The 13863-nt window shown below is 45.7% G+C and overlaps 1 protein-coding gene and 3 non-coding genes across 5 annotated transcripts in view; all 4 read left to right on the plus strand.

Annotated features, from left to right (window-relative positions):
- The first annotated feature begins 1606 nt into the window (after positions 1 to 1606).
- TRNAL-CAG (transfer RNA leucine (anticodon CAG)) lies at positions 1607 to 1689 on the plus strand. Its single transcript has one exon. It is a non-coding gene; the product is annotated as a tRNA-Leu (tRNA).
- A 103-nt stretch (positions 1690 to 1792) lies between these two features.
- On the plus strand, positions 1793 to 1865 carry TRNAT-UGU (transfer RNA threonine (anticodon UGU)). Its single transcript has one exon. It is a non-coding gene; the product is annotated as a tRNA-Thr (tRNA).
- A 642-nt stretch (positions 1866 to 2507) lies between these two features.
- TRNAT-UGU (transfer RNA threonine (anticodon UGU)) lies at positions 2508 to 2580 on the plus strand. Its single transcript has one exon. It is a non-coding gene; the product is annotated as a tRNA-Thr (tRNA).
- Positions 2581 to 5324: 2744 nt separating this feature from the next.
- ENTREP1 (endosomal transmembrane epsin interactor 1) overlaps positions 5325 to 13863 on the plus strand; it is a 110106-nt gene continuing 101567 nt past the window's right edge. For both annotated transcript variants that reach the window (XM_068236208.1, XM_068236198.1), the window contains exon 1: positions 5325 to 5980. In XM_068236208.1, coding sequence (XP_068092309.1) covers positions 5609 to 5980 — 372 coding nt within the window. In that variant the 5' untranslated portion in view covers positions 5325 to 5608. The remainder of the gene's footprint in view (positions 5981 to 13863) is intronic.

Below are 13863 nucleotides of genomic sequence, written 5' to 3' on the forward strand. Positions count from 1 at the left end.
CACAGAACTGCTGCAGGGGGCTGGTAATAGCCCCAGGTAAGTGAAACTCTTTACCCCCCGTTCAGTTAAGGTTCCCTTTAAGGCAAGGAAAGGGACAACTAATTTCACATATCATAGAAACTGGAATAAATTTCTAAACTTTCTCACGGAAAATAATTTACAGATGGAAGGAGTTTACTTGACTACCATTTTGGCGTTTCTGCAAAGGGGAGTAGACATAGGTCTCAGCCTAAGTACTATAAAGACTCAAATATCTGCAATCTCAGCATTCACACATAAGAGATGGGTGACAGAACCACTTGTGGTGCAATTTGTTCAGGCTGTAACCAAGATAAAACCACCAAAAAGAAACTGGTATCCCCAGTGGGATCTACCATTAGTGCTTAAGGCTCTATCCAAACAACCTTTTGTTACAGGGCGGGAGTAACCCCCGTTGTATGCTGACATGGACATTGGAAAGAAAGGAAAATTACCGGTAGGTGAGTATACAATTTTCCGTTACTTCTGCCATCAACGACTAGGTGCCATTCACATTTCTTGATTGAAGGTTCATAGAAGACCACAATTCATCTCTCTGAACCACCCCACTTTCCAGTGGCACGATGCATCACTGTGTCTGGATGGCTGAGCGGTCTAAGGCGCTGCATTCAGGTCAACGTCAGTGTTCCCTGGAGGTGTGGGTTCAAATCCCACTTCTGACAGTGTTTGCATGTTTTTTTCTGTTCTTCAGGATGGCCATTCACAACATTCTCTTCCCAAAAAGAGCACCCGTATTCCGTTCTTTAGGATGGCCAAGAAGCCAACACTGGTGATTTCTGCCTGCAGACATTTTCTACTGAATCTTGACAGAAGAGGGGCGGCTCCAGGCCGCTATCATACGCATGGATCCGCCAACTTAGCAGCATGGGGAAGAAACTATGTTACTGGAGAGACATGCACTTTCTTTTCACACAAGTGACTCCTTTGCCTTTACATTTTTTTTTGTTTTCCCTTGAAGATTGGAAAAATATTTATATACTCTTATCAGGCGCTCCCCATTTTTCAAAATTACTGTGGAAAGCCTGAGTTAAGTATAGAGAAGCATAGAAAAGGGAGGTGTTTTCATTTCTTTTCCCCCTGAAAAACAAGGAGCTTCACGTTAGATCTTGTTGGGCTCTACCTTCATTCCATGATAGGTATCGACAATGTAGTACAATGCCGCTGAGCTTGTGAGCTCAAATGGGAAAAAAAATATTCAAAAGACTTTGGTTTTGGAAGCTAGCATAACATTGACACATGTCAAAGCTTGCAAGTAAAAAGTGACACGTGAAGGGCTTAGTCTGCTGAAATTTAGCGTAGAGTTAAAAAGGCTGCGCGTTCACATAAAGAGGTAGAAAGGCGGTGGACATGACACATTTTCCTTTATCATCTCATGCCTATGGTTTGCTTATGTCACCATTCATGGGTTGGCCTAACAACGGTAGCTATGATTCTAGAGCTGGAGGCTGCCTTACTTCTGCCCTCAATGGCTAGGTGCCATTCACATGTCTTGATTGAAGGCTTCGTAGAAGACCACAATTCAGCTCTCTCAACCACCCTACTTTCCGGTGGCACAATGCACCTCCGTGTCAGGATGGCCGAGCGGTCTAAGGCGCTGCGTTCAGGTCGCAGTCTCCCCTGGAGGCGTGGGTTCAAATCCCACTTCTGACAGCGTTTGCATGGTTTTTTCACGGTTCCCCTACCTGCTAGTCTTTCACAGCCAAGAACGTTTTTGTGTTGTTTTTTTTAACACATTTACACAACAGAGCACTGTGGCTCTATAGCTCAGGGGTTAGAGCACTGGTCTTGTAAACCAGGGGTCGTGAGTTCAAATCTCACTAGGGCCTAAGCGTTATTTCATGCGCTGTATCTTTCTTTCCTGACAACCTATTTTCTTTCACCAGCTGTCTTATCAAAAACCGCCACTGCCTCTAGGTCAACTCCCCTTACATGAAAGATCACATTACATTCAACCCTGGTCAAGGTTCACAACATTGACCCCACTTTGAGCAAAAAAAAAAAAAAAACCTTACTGGCTCCAAGAAGACTTAGACCACATTCATAACATTCTCTTCCTAAAAAGAGAGCGGCCGTATTCCGTTCTTCTGGATGGCCAAGAAGCCAACACTGGTGCTTATGCCACCATTCATGGGTTGGCCTAATAACGGTAGCTATGATTCTAGAGCTGGAGGCTGCCTTACTTCTGCCCTCAATGGCTAGGTGCCATTCACATGTCTTGATTGAAGGCTTCGTAGAAGACCACAATTCAGCTCTCTCAACCACCCCACTTTCCAGTGGCACAATGCATCTCCGTGTCAGGATGGCCGAGCGGTCTAAGGCGCTGCGTTCAGGTTGCAGTCTCCCCTGAAGGTGTGGGTTCATATCCCACTTCTGACAGCGTTTGCATGGTTTTTTCACGGTTCCCCTACCTGCTAGTCTTTCACAGCCAAGAACATTTTTTTTAACACATTTACACAACAGAGCACTGTGGCTCTATAGCTCAGGGGTTAGAGCACTGGTCTTGTAAACCAGGGGTCGTGAGTTCAAATCTCACTAGGGCCTAAGCGTTATTTCATGCGCTGTATCTTTCTTTCCTGACAACCTATTTTCTTTCACCAGCTGTCTTATCAAAAACCGCCACTGCCTCTAGGTCAATTCCCCTTACATGAAAGATCACATTACATTCAACCCTGGTCAAGGTTCACAACATTGACCCCACTTTGAGCAAAAAAAAAAAAAAAAACCTTACTGGCTCCAAGAAGACTTAGACCACATTCATAACATTCTCTTCCTAAAAAGAGAGCGGCCGTATTCCGTTCTTCTGGATGGCCAAGAAGCCAACACTGGTGCTTATGCCACCATTCATGGGTTGGCCTAATAACGGTAGCTATGATTCTAGAGCTGGAGGCTGCCTTACTTCTGCCCTCAATGGCTAGGTGCCATTCACATGTCTTGATTGAAGGCTTCGTAGAAGACCACAATTCAGCTCTCTCAACCACCCCACTTTCCAGTGGCACAATGCATCTCCGTGTCAGGATGGCCGAGCGGTCTAAGGCGCTGCGTTCAGGTTGCAGTCTCCCCTGAAGGTGTGGGTTCATATCCCACTTCTGACAGCGTTTGCATGGTTTTTTCACGGTTCCCCTACCTGCTAGTCTTTCACAGCCAAGAACATTTTTTTTAACACATTTACACAACAGAGCACTGTGGCTCTATAGCTCAGGGGTTAGAGCACTGGTCTTGTAAACTAGGGGTCATGAGTTCAAATCTCACTAGGGCCTTAAGCTGGCCATACACTGGCCTGATTTGCCGCCGTTTCGACAGCAGATTCGATCACTGGGATCAAATCTTCTGCCAATTGTTCGCACTACATGCCGAATTTCGATCCATTCCGTCCGATCCCATCGTTCGCGCCGTGTGGAAAATAACCGTCAATCGCCCGTGGGTAAAGCGCGCATCGCTAGTGGCGTTCGAGTGCCCGACAACTGAGGCAATAGAGCTGCAATACATTACCTTCTCCGCCGGCGCGACTCCCGGGTCTCCCCTCTTCATTCTCCGCTCTGGTCTGAGCGGAGATCCGGGAGTCGCGCCGGCGGAGCAGGAAATGTATGCGGGCGGGGGGAGCGGCGGCAGCACCACCACCACCACAACAGATTGTGAACGGTTTCAGGCTGAAATCAGTTCACAATCTGTTTGCAGTAAAGGTAGCCATACGATCCCTCTCTGATCAGATAGGGATCTGTCTGTTGGTCGAATCTGATGGCAAATCGACCAGTGTATGGCTACCTTAAGCGTTATTTCATGCACTGTGTCTTTCTTTCCTGACAACCTATTTTCTTTCACCAGCTGTCTTATCAAAAACCGCAACTGCCTCTAGGTCAACTCAACAAACACCCCTACCCCCTATGTTACTGGAGAGACATGCACTTTCTTTTCACACAAGTGACTCCTTTTCCTTTACACTTTTTTTTTTGAAGGTTGAAATGTCTAGATGTCCTCCTTACAAAAACCAACATCTCTTTTATGCATCTCCTTAGAAAGGAGGACACCAATCACACAAGTCAGAGGTTTGGAACTTAAAGTGAAACTCCACATTCATCTTTCCATTGCCATAAATATGAAAACAGTGATTCCAAAGGCTGTTTTTTTTCTCCCATTAAATGCTTGTAAAATTCCTATTTAATCTGGAGCCAGCTATACATTTCCAAATCAGACTGTAAGCTCAAGCGGCACTTGTTTGCAAACATTGGCCTCGATTCATAAAGCATTCCCGCATGCGGGAATGCAGAAAACGGCACACTTTACCGACCACACAGCAAGATCTGTATTCATAAAGGCTTTTCCGCATGAAAAGCCGACATCCACGAGCAGAGTGATAAATCACCGCCTTGCGCGGTGATTATCACAGCAAAAGTAACAAGTGGTCAATTCATAAAGATTAGAGGTAGCGGTATGCGGACGGGTATTACCGCTACCTCTGATGTGGCGAGAAGCGTGCGGAATCCGTTGCAGTGAATGGGACAGACCTCCCAAGCAGCTGCAGAGAGAACACCGCATGGAGGGATTCCGCCTGCTTCTCCGGCTTCCGCATGTCTCCCGACAGCCTAACGCCTGCCTACAGCGGAGTATCTCCGCACGCCTGTCACAACAGGCAACATTTTTATGAATTACCACCCTGAAGGCGGAAATACCGACAGCGGTGTTTCCCCGCTCGACTTTCCCCGCTCGCAGGCACTTTTATGAATCGAGGCCATAGAATTATATTCTCTCTGAAAGACAGGTTGTGAAGAAATTCACATCTTGCTGCATGGGTGATTACATGGCCAGAGCCTTTGCCACTCATATTCAAAACCTGTACTGGTACAGGAATTGGCAAAAGACTTTGATACTCTTATCAGACGCTCCCCATTTTTCAAAAAATTCTGTGGAAAACCTGAGTTAAGTATAGAGAAGCATAGAAAAGGGAGGCAAGCTGAAATAAGGCAGCTCTGTGTGAGAATAGGGTTAGTTTGGGTTGCATTGCTTTTTCTGATACAAATACTCAATGGTTGGGTTGCACTTACTGATAGCTATACGTATAAATTATTGCAACCGGTGCAAAATATAAAGTTGCAAAGTTTGCAAACATTTTCACCACACCTAACTGAGGGAGACCTTTCAGGAATCCCACCCTTGAAAACCCTGGGTATCCCTGATATAGGCGCAGTCTTCAGCCCTGAACTGGAAGTGAAAGTTTGACATTCGCCTCTCTGTGCACATGCCAAGAATGTGAAACTGATGCGTGGCCCCACTCCTACCAATCGCCGAAGTTATTTTAGAACTTCCATGTCGGAGAGTCCCCGGAAAGAAGAGTCAGAGAAGGGGAAAAGAGCTACAGAAGAAGAATAAGCAGAGAGAAGAGACTGGGGAGGAGTGATCCGTGCAGCGAGGAGGGTAGATGGAAGGCAGGCATGCAGACAGCAGATGAATGTGATCCTGCAGCTAGCTGGGCATATCTCAGGAGGACATTAGGCTGGGTGTTTTCCCTCTGATCAGGTTTCTCCTATACAGCCTCCCCCTCTACTGCTGTGCTGGTGCCCTCCCCTTCCCAGCCATGTCTCTGCCAGTGCTGCTTCCTGGCTCCTGTTGTCCCATGGCTGGACTGTCTTCCATGGCCAATGCAGCAGCCACCTCTTCATCAGGCGGGGAGCCATCTCAGCACCGGTCACGCCGGAATCGCGGGGTACTGCAGCCACCTAGATGTTCTGCTTCCCTGGCTCTGTGCCCCCCTCCTCCGCCTCCCCCTGTGACCAGCAGCAGGCGCCGAGCTGGCTCTGGGCTCACCCTGCCGGGCAGACCTCTTCTCTCTCTTGGGCTCTTGCAGCTTATTCTGGGATGTTGTACCGTGGCTCTCAGTTTTGGGGCCCTTTCCCTCAGCAAGACCCCCCAAATCAGGAGCTCTTGTCCTTTCTGGGCTGGATCATCGGTGAGTATAGAAGCTGATTTATCGCTCTGCACCATCTCCTGGCATTCCATCAGATACCCATGTTTTGTTCTATTGGCCCTCTAGAAATTGGCTCATGTTCATCTCTCTGGTAACAGAATTAGAACAATATAAATGTGTACATGGTCAGGATGAAATCTAATACCTTTTTATATGAGAAGATTCTTTCAATATAGTTTGACATTTTGTGTGTCACTGTACAAGTGGCCTCTCTCTTCCTGTCTGACACCAGTTGCTACCACTGGAAGATGCCTAGTCAGATCTCTCTCTTCTCCCTCCCCTCTTATCTGTTTTGTTTGGGAAGAATTTTTGAGGTTAAGGAAACTAGAAAAAGACCAATTAGGTGGCAGAGAAAGGAAAGAGAACACTCCAGAATATGAGTTCTCTGAATGCTGCTGAAATGTTGAAGTTGTGATTTTAGGCACATTTTGATACTTCAACATATAATCAGATTATTTTTATATCAGATATAGTTTGTGTCAGGCACTGCACTAAAGCAGAAGTACAAAAATCTGGGAAATGGTGCATATATCTTTCAATCTTGGAGAACATGCGTTCTGCTATTAGGAACCCATTTACTTGGGTCATATGAGTTCATAGTGAAGATTACTGAAAGAATAGTAAACTTTGCGCATTGTGTAATTCCAGGGTTACAAGTTGGACATAACACATCACACACTGTGCATGCTAATATGTCTAAGTTGTTTTTCATAGCGTGAAGATTGCTATGGTAATGCTCTCCGTTACGCTTACTTTTTTCACAAACGCAGTGTGGAAAGTGTGTTTGGATAACGTGGTCTGTTATCCAAACAGGGCAGAGATGTGAACTTGCCCATATAATTGAATGCTTCTGATTTTCCCAAAAGGCTATCACAACCTTGAGGGCCCGTTTCCACTCTCGCGGAAACGGCCGCGAATCTGCAGAGCTTCCCCGCAGGCAAATCGAGCGAGGAAACTCTGCCATAGGGGATAACTGCGCCACCGGCCGAATCGCTTGCAGTAGCGATTCGGCCGCAACCCCCTACAGAATTTGCGTCGGAGGCTGCGATTCCCATAGCCGTGCATGGCACGGCTCATGGGATTCGCCCGCGATCCCGCCCACCCGCTCAGTGCCGGCGTGCGTCTACAAGATGCACGCTGCACTAGTGGAAACGAGCCCTTATGCATTTGCACTGCTGTATTAGTTAATTGCAAAACACAAAAACATTTTGCATGATAAACTTGCAGTTGCTTTACATTGTTGCGTATTTCTTTTTTGGGTGTAAAAGAGCTAGAACTAACAACTAAGAAATCCAGCACAGCCTAAATGTAATTTAAGGACAATTGAATCCAGGTGGCTGACATATTTACTTCCTTTTAAAGGGAATCTAAACTGAGAAGGATATGGATTTTTCCTTTTAAAATAATACTAGTTGCCTGGCAGTCTTGCTGATCCTCTGCCTCTAATACTTTTAGCCACAGCCCCTGAACAAGCATGCAGATCAGGTGCTCTGACTGAAGTCAGACTGGATTAGCTGCATGCTTGTTTCTAGTGTGTGATTCAGCCACTACAGCATCCTAAGATCAGCAGGATTGCCAGGCAACTGGTATTGTTTATAAGGAAACTTCCATATTCCTCTCAGTTAAGGTTCCCTTTAAGCAATTCCAGTTACCTGGCTATCCTGCTGATTCTCTGCTTCTAATACTTTTAGCCATAAACCCTGAACAAGCATGCAGCATATGAGATGATTCTGACATTATTGTCACATCAGACAAGATTAGCTGCATGCTTGTTTCTGGCGTGACTCAGACACTACTGCAGCCAAATAGACCAGCAGGGAGTCAGGAAACTAGTATTGTTTAACCACTTAAGTACCAGAGACCGCTGGTACAATACCGCCGGAATCCCGACGAATCGCCGCGCATACCCACCGCAACCGCCGTCACTGCCGCACGCTGGGATCCTCCTGCCATCCACTCTGCCGTCTCTGTGACAGCAGAGTCATGTGAGCCGATCAGGAGCCCCTTTCATTGGCTCCTGACCGTGTCTATCAACGTAAGCCTATGGGAGTGGCTTACATTGATAGACACGGCCAGGAGCCAATGAAAGGGGCTCCTGATCGGCTCACATGACTCTGCCATCCTAGAGACAGGTAGTGCCAGTGAGCTGCGCCGAGAGACATTGGGCTCAATTCTGGTAGCTATGTGAGGTAAATATTTTTTTGTAGGTAAAATACCTCATGAGGTATTTTCCTCTTCTTTTATCAATTCTGAAAGATTTTTCTCCATATCAAAATATGAGGTAAATGCATAGAGTGAGGTAAAACGTAAGATATTTCAGTGGTAAGCCTGCAGCAAATAAGTACCGTAATAGTCTTTAATTGTCTTCCATAAGTTAGGATAGTCTTTGGAAGATGTTTTTTTTTTTTTTTTTTGAGGAGGGAAGGTGTATTTGATTATGTAGCAACCTATGAAAAGTAAATTTATAGGCATCCATTATAAAAAAGAAGAAAAAATTCAGCTCATTTACCTTTAGAGGCTGGGGGGAGGGGGGGAGGAACACTTTTAGAGGCTGGGGGAGGGTTCATAACTTTTAGAGACTGGGGGTGTGAGTACTTTTACTTTTAGAGGCTGGGGGTCTGGAGGGGGGGTTACAGCACTTTTACAGGCTGCTGGAGGTGGGGGGGGGGCCTCAGAGCACTTTTAACCAGAGGAGGAAGGGGGGGGGGGGGAAATCGGTGTTTGCAACAGTTTTGCTCAATTTTTAAAAAAATAGAGGCTGATGAAGGATTGTACAGGGTTTGGAGCACTTTTTCTTTTTTAAAACAAAATGGAAGCTGGGGGGATTCGTTGGTCAGATCACTTTTACTTATTTCAGCAAAATATGGGGGCCCTGAACACAGAACAAGCTGAAAAGGCTCCATGTTATGTGACAGATATCACAATTCTGTCGCAGCACTGCATTTATCATGTGGTAGAGGTAGGTCTAATTATGTGAGGTAAAAGACATGCAAACTTCAGAATTGTGAGGTATTTCACTACTAAATACCACACATTTTTAGTAGAAAATTACCACATGAATTACCTCATGAAATTACATGAGATAAAACTTTACTTAAACTACCAGAATTCAAAAATTGATTTCCCTCATGAGGTAAACCCAATTCCATGAGGTAATTATTTACTAAATGCTACCAGAATTGAGCCCCCCTAAATTCTGGTAGTCCCCCTCCCCCCAGCCTCTAAAAGTGCTCCTACCCCCCCTCCTACCCCCAGCCTCTAAAGGTAAATGAGCTGATTTTTTTTTCTTTTTTACAATGAATGCCTATAAATTTACTTTTCATAGGTTGCTACATAATCAAATACACCTTCCCTCCTCAAAAAAAAAAAAAAAAGAAAACATCTTCCAAAGACTATCCTAACTTTTGGAAGACAATTAAAGACTATTACTTATTTGCTGCAGGCTTACCACTGAAATACCTCATGTTTTACCTCACTCTATGCATTTACCTCATGTTTGGAAATGAAGAAAAATCTTTCAGAATTGATAAAAGAAGAGGAAAATACCTCATGAGGTATTTTACCTACAAAAAAATATTTACCTCACATAGCTACCAGAATTGAGCCCATTGGGTTTTAGCGCGAGATTGGCGGGGAGCGACTGAAACGGCAGATGCGCGCAGCGGCGGCTGATTGAAACCTACGTCCTGCCAGCCAGGTAACCACCAAAACAGGGCGTAGATTTCTATCACCGTGGTCCTAAAGTAGTTAAAGGAAAAAAATATGGCAGCCTACATATTACATTAATTGTCCTTTAAAAATGATTAATAATTCTTGCTTGTGGATTCTGCACATTACTGAAGAAGCACAACTACTAAATTGTAAACTTTTCGCTATCCCCCAATCTGATCTGATATAACTCAGGCAATATTAGCACCTGGGTACTCAACATGTGGTAAGCGTATCCCTGGTTACTTAGGTTAGTTTTAGGGGGTTCTGGAATTCGTCATAATCAGTCTATTGTAGGGATTTATATACTTTTATATATTTTCCTAGTGGATTTGGGTCACCAGAGCTACTTGGGTACTCTAGTGAATTTAGGGGTAAAGGGAATAATTAACAATCGGCACTTACCTGGGGCTTCCTCCTGCCCCAGTAGACTGCAGTGCACCTTTGCATCCTTTGGGTCCCCCCGGTAGTGCTGGGCATGCGCGGTTCTCAAAAGACTGAATGAACTGCATAGGAGGCTTACAGCGATGCGTGCGGGATCGAGCTGGGTAAGTGAACGGGCCATGCATGCGCAGTTGCACGCGACTTTGGCCGAAGGCGCCACCCTATCCAGGAGGACGCCCAGGGACCCTGCAGACTGCAGGGGAAGCCCCAGGTAAGTGCCGATTTTCATTTTAAAGCTCGGCTCAGGGTCCCTTTTAACCATTTGACGACCACAGTGTTAACCGCCCCTAACGACCAGGCTGGGCTGTGCAGTTTCTTCAGCCTCCTGCACAGCCCAGCTATGGAGCCCAGCGATCAGACTCACCTTTTTTTTGTCCCTAAAGGTGGCCTTACATGGTACAAGTTTTCATTTTTTTTCGATTAGATAATTTAGTTTGATTATTCCGTTAGATCGGATAAAAAGATTTTTTCCAGCATGTCCGATCTTATTTTTCTCGAAAAAACGGGATAATCGTTCAAATTTCTTGATCGAAAAAAAAATATTTTCAACTTTCATTCGATTCAATCATTCAGATCGAAATAAATGGCATAATCGAACGTTTTTATTGTACCATGTATGGCCACCATAAGGGGACATGCTGCCGGAGGTGTCCAATTGCTGTGGGCGTTGTTATTTTTTTTTTTCCCCTCAGCCTGTATCAGGCTGTTTCTCCCTCCCTCCCTCCTCCCTCCCCTTCCCTCCTCCCCTTCGTTCACAAAATTGAACAGGACGGCGATCCGTCCTCTTCCGCCTCTCATAGGCATCAGCCTATGAGAGGACGACGATCCCCGGCCTCTGATTGGCCGGGGATCGTCGTCCTCTCATAGGCTGATGCCTATGAGAGGCGGAAGAGGACGGATCGTGGTCCTGTTCAATTCTGTGATCTTGTACAGCGCTGCCAGAGACTGCGATTCGGCGATCGGCGGCTAGCAGGCTAATCACGGAGATCCGCTCCGTGAACTGGCAGGGAACGATCGCGCAAGTGCGCGGCCGTTCCCTGCCAAACTGCAGCTCCAGGACTTGATGCCACTTGGAGTTAGGCGGTCCTGGGGCTCTTGTGGCGGCCACCCCGATTAGTGTGGAGCGGTCATCATGTAGTTAAAATTACTGATTAATGGTATGGAAGTAAAGATGAGATGTAAATAATAAAATATGTATTTTTAGTTAAAGGGGCACTCTGGCGAAAATTTTTAAAATTTAAAATATGTGCAAACAAATAAGAAGTACGTTCTTTTCCAGAGTAAAATGAGCCATAAATTACTTTTCTCCTATGTTGCTGTCACTTACAATAGGTAGTAAAAATCTGACAGAAGTGACAGGTTTTGGACTAGTCCATCTCTTCATGGGGAGATTCTCGGGGATTTATTTATTTTCAAAAGCACTTAGTGAATGGCAGCTGCTCCGTCCAACTGCCAGAAAACTGTGTAGCGAGCAGGGAAGCTAGCCAGTATCATTGTTTAAATCCTTTTTAGGGAATATCTTTATAAAGAATAGAAGCCTTGCTGAGAATCCCCTATGAGGAGATGGGGTACTCCAAAACCTGTCAGTAATGTCATATTTCTACTACCTACTGTAAGTGACAGCAACATAGGAGGAAAGTCATTTATGGGTCATTTTACTCTGGGAAAAAAAACGTACTTCTTATTTGTCTATGTTTGCACTTATTTAACATTTTTTTTGCCATAATGCCCCTTTAAAGAGAACCCGAGGTGGCTTTGTATAACGTTAGTGGGGCACAGAGGCTGGTTGGGCACACTAACACCAGCCTCTGTTGCCCCATGGTGTGTGTCAAAGACCCCCCTGCTCGCCGCTATACTCCCCGCAGTGCTGGCGACACGCAGAGCGTCGCCAGCACAATGTTTACCCTAGCGCTGTCTGTCAGCGCCGCTCCCCCGCCTCCTCCGCATCATCGCTACCCGCCCTCGTCCCTTCCCTCCAATCAGCGTGAGGGAAGGGACGAGGGCGGGTAGCGGCGATGCGGAGGAGGCGGCGGAGCGGCGCTGACAGACAGCGCTAGGGTAAACATTGTGCTGGCGACACGCTGCGTGTCGCCAGCATTGCGGGGGTATAGCGGCGAGCAGGGGGGTCTTTGACACACACCATGGGGCAACAGAGGCTGGTGTTAGTGTGCCCAACCAGCCTCTGTGCCCCACTAACGTTATACAAAGCCACCTCGGGTTCTCTTTAATTAAAAGCATCAAGGAATGTCTGATGAGCATTTATTCACAATTATTGAATACTCCCAACAAAAATATATATGGTGTGTGTCATGAGGTACCTGAGACAATGATACTCAAAATATAGGTTACTCAGCAGGCATCATCTTTCATAAGGGGTACACGCTGTAATAAGGCTGAGAAACACTGTATTTGCAGGCAGCCAATAAATAAATATGTACTCCAGATTTGCTGGATCACTTACAGTATGTTCTCAATTATTAATAAATGTACCACATCGTGTAATGTGAGCTGATGTTGGAGAATCTGTTATGAAATAATAATGTAACCCCCGTCATAAAGGTGCTAAGGTCAGTGGGACAAAGTGATTTTTGCTAGAAATATCTTGCAAGACCTATTAGCAACTGCAAGTTTAGGCAAGAGACAAATATGTTTCTGGCAGCAATCTATACCTTACAGAAGGAAGTAATTAGCAGTATCTGTCTCAAGTGACTGTGTAAATGATACAATAAACTAAATGCCCGTACCCATCTTGTGATTTTTTACGATGATTTTTTGAGCAACAAGCGGTCATACACGATCTCACAACGTGGGTATAGACACACAAGCATGCGAACATCGCTTAGCGTCACGCTGCGATAACAACCGTTACGGCGGATCGGATCTTTAAGATCCCTGATGACTCCCGCACAAAGTACCGCAATCACTTGAAGTTTTGTTCGGGAGAGCACTCATCTGGGAGACGTCGCTGGATCCATCTCCCAGCATCACTAGGTGAGTACATAGCATAAAGCCTGGAACACACAGTACAATATGTTTTTTTTTACAGATCAGACATTAGATTCAATATAAACATTAACTTTACCCAAAAATCTATTAAAGTGAACCAGAGACGAAGCACCTTCATGTATTTTACAATATATATCAGTGGGAACATTAGATAAAACACCTACCCTGCTCTCTGTTTCATTCTTCACTGCTCAGCCTGCTTGTTATCAGCCCTGATAAAATCCCAGACCGAGCATTCAGTCTGGCTTTGCTCAGGAATCATTATAGCTGAGTCTGTCTTCTCTGATGTCTTTTCAAGCCCAAGCATGCCCCCTTCTGGCTCTGCTATAATGACTCAGCTATAATAATACCTGAGCAAAGCCAGACTGAATGCTCAGTCAGGGATTTTATCAGGACTGATAAGAAGCAGGCTGAGCAGTAACGAATGAAACAGAGAGCAGGGTAGGTGTATTCTCTAATGTTCCCACTGATATACATGGTAAAATACATGAGGGTGCTTCATCTCAGGTTCACTTTAAAGGGAACCAGAGGGCCCAGAAAAAAGATTCTATACTTACCTGGGGCTTCCTCCAGCCCCATACGCACGGATCGCTCCCACGCCGCCGTTCTCCGCTTCCTGGATCCACCGGTACCGCCGGGTCCCGTCACTTCCGGGGGACGCGGCCAATTGTCCGCATGAGCAGGGGCTCCCTCCATACCCTTACGCG

The sequence above is a fragment of the Hyperolius riggenbachi genome, chromosome 1, assembly GCF_040937935.1.
Source record: "Hyperolius riggenbachi isolate aHypRig1 chromosome 1, aHypRig1.pri, whole genome shotgun sequence".
Taxonomy (NCBI): Eukaryota; Metazoa; Chordata; class Amphibia; order Anura; family Hyperoliidae; genus Hyperolius; species Hyperolius riggenbachi.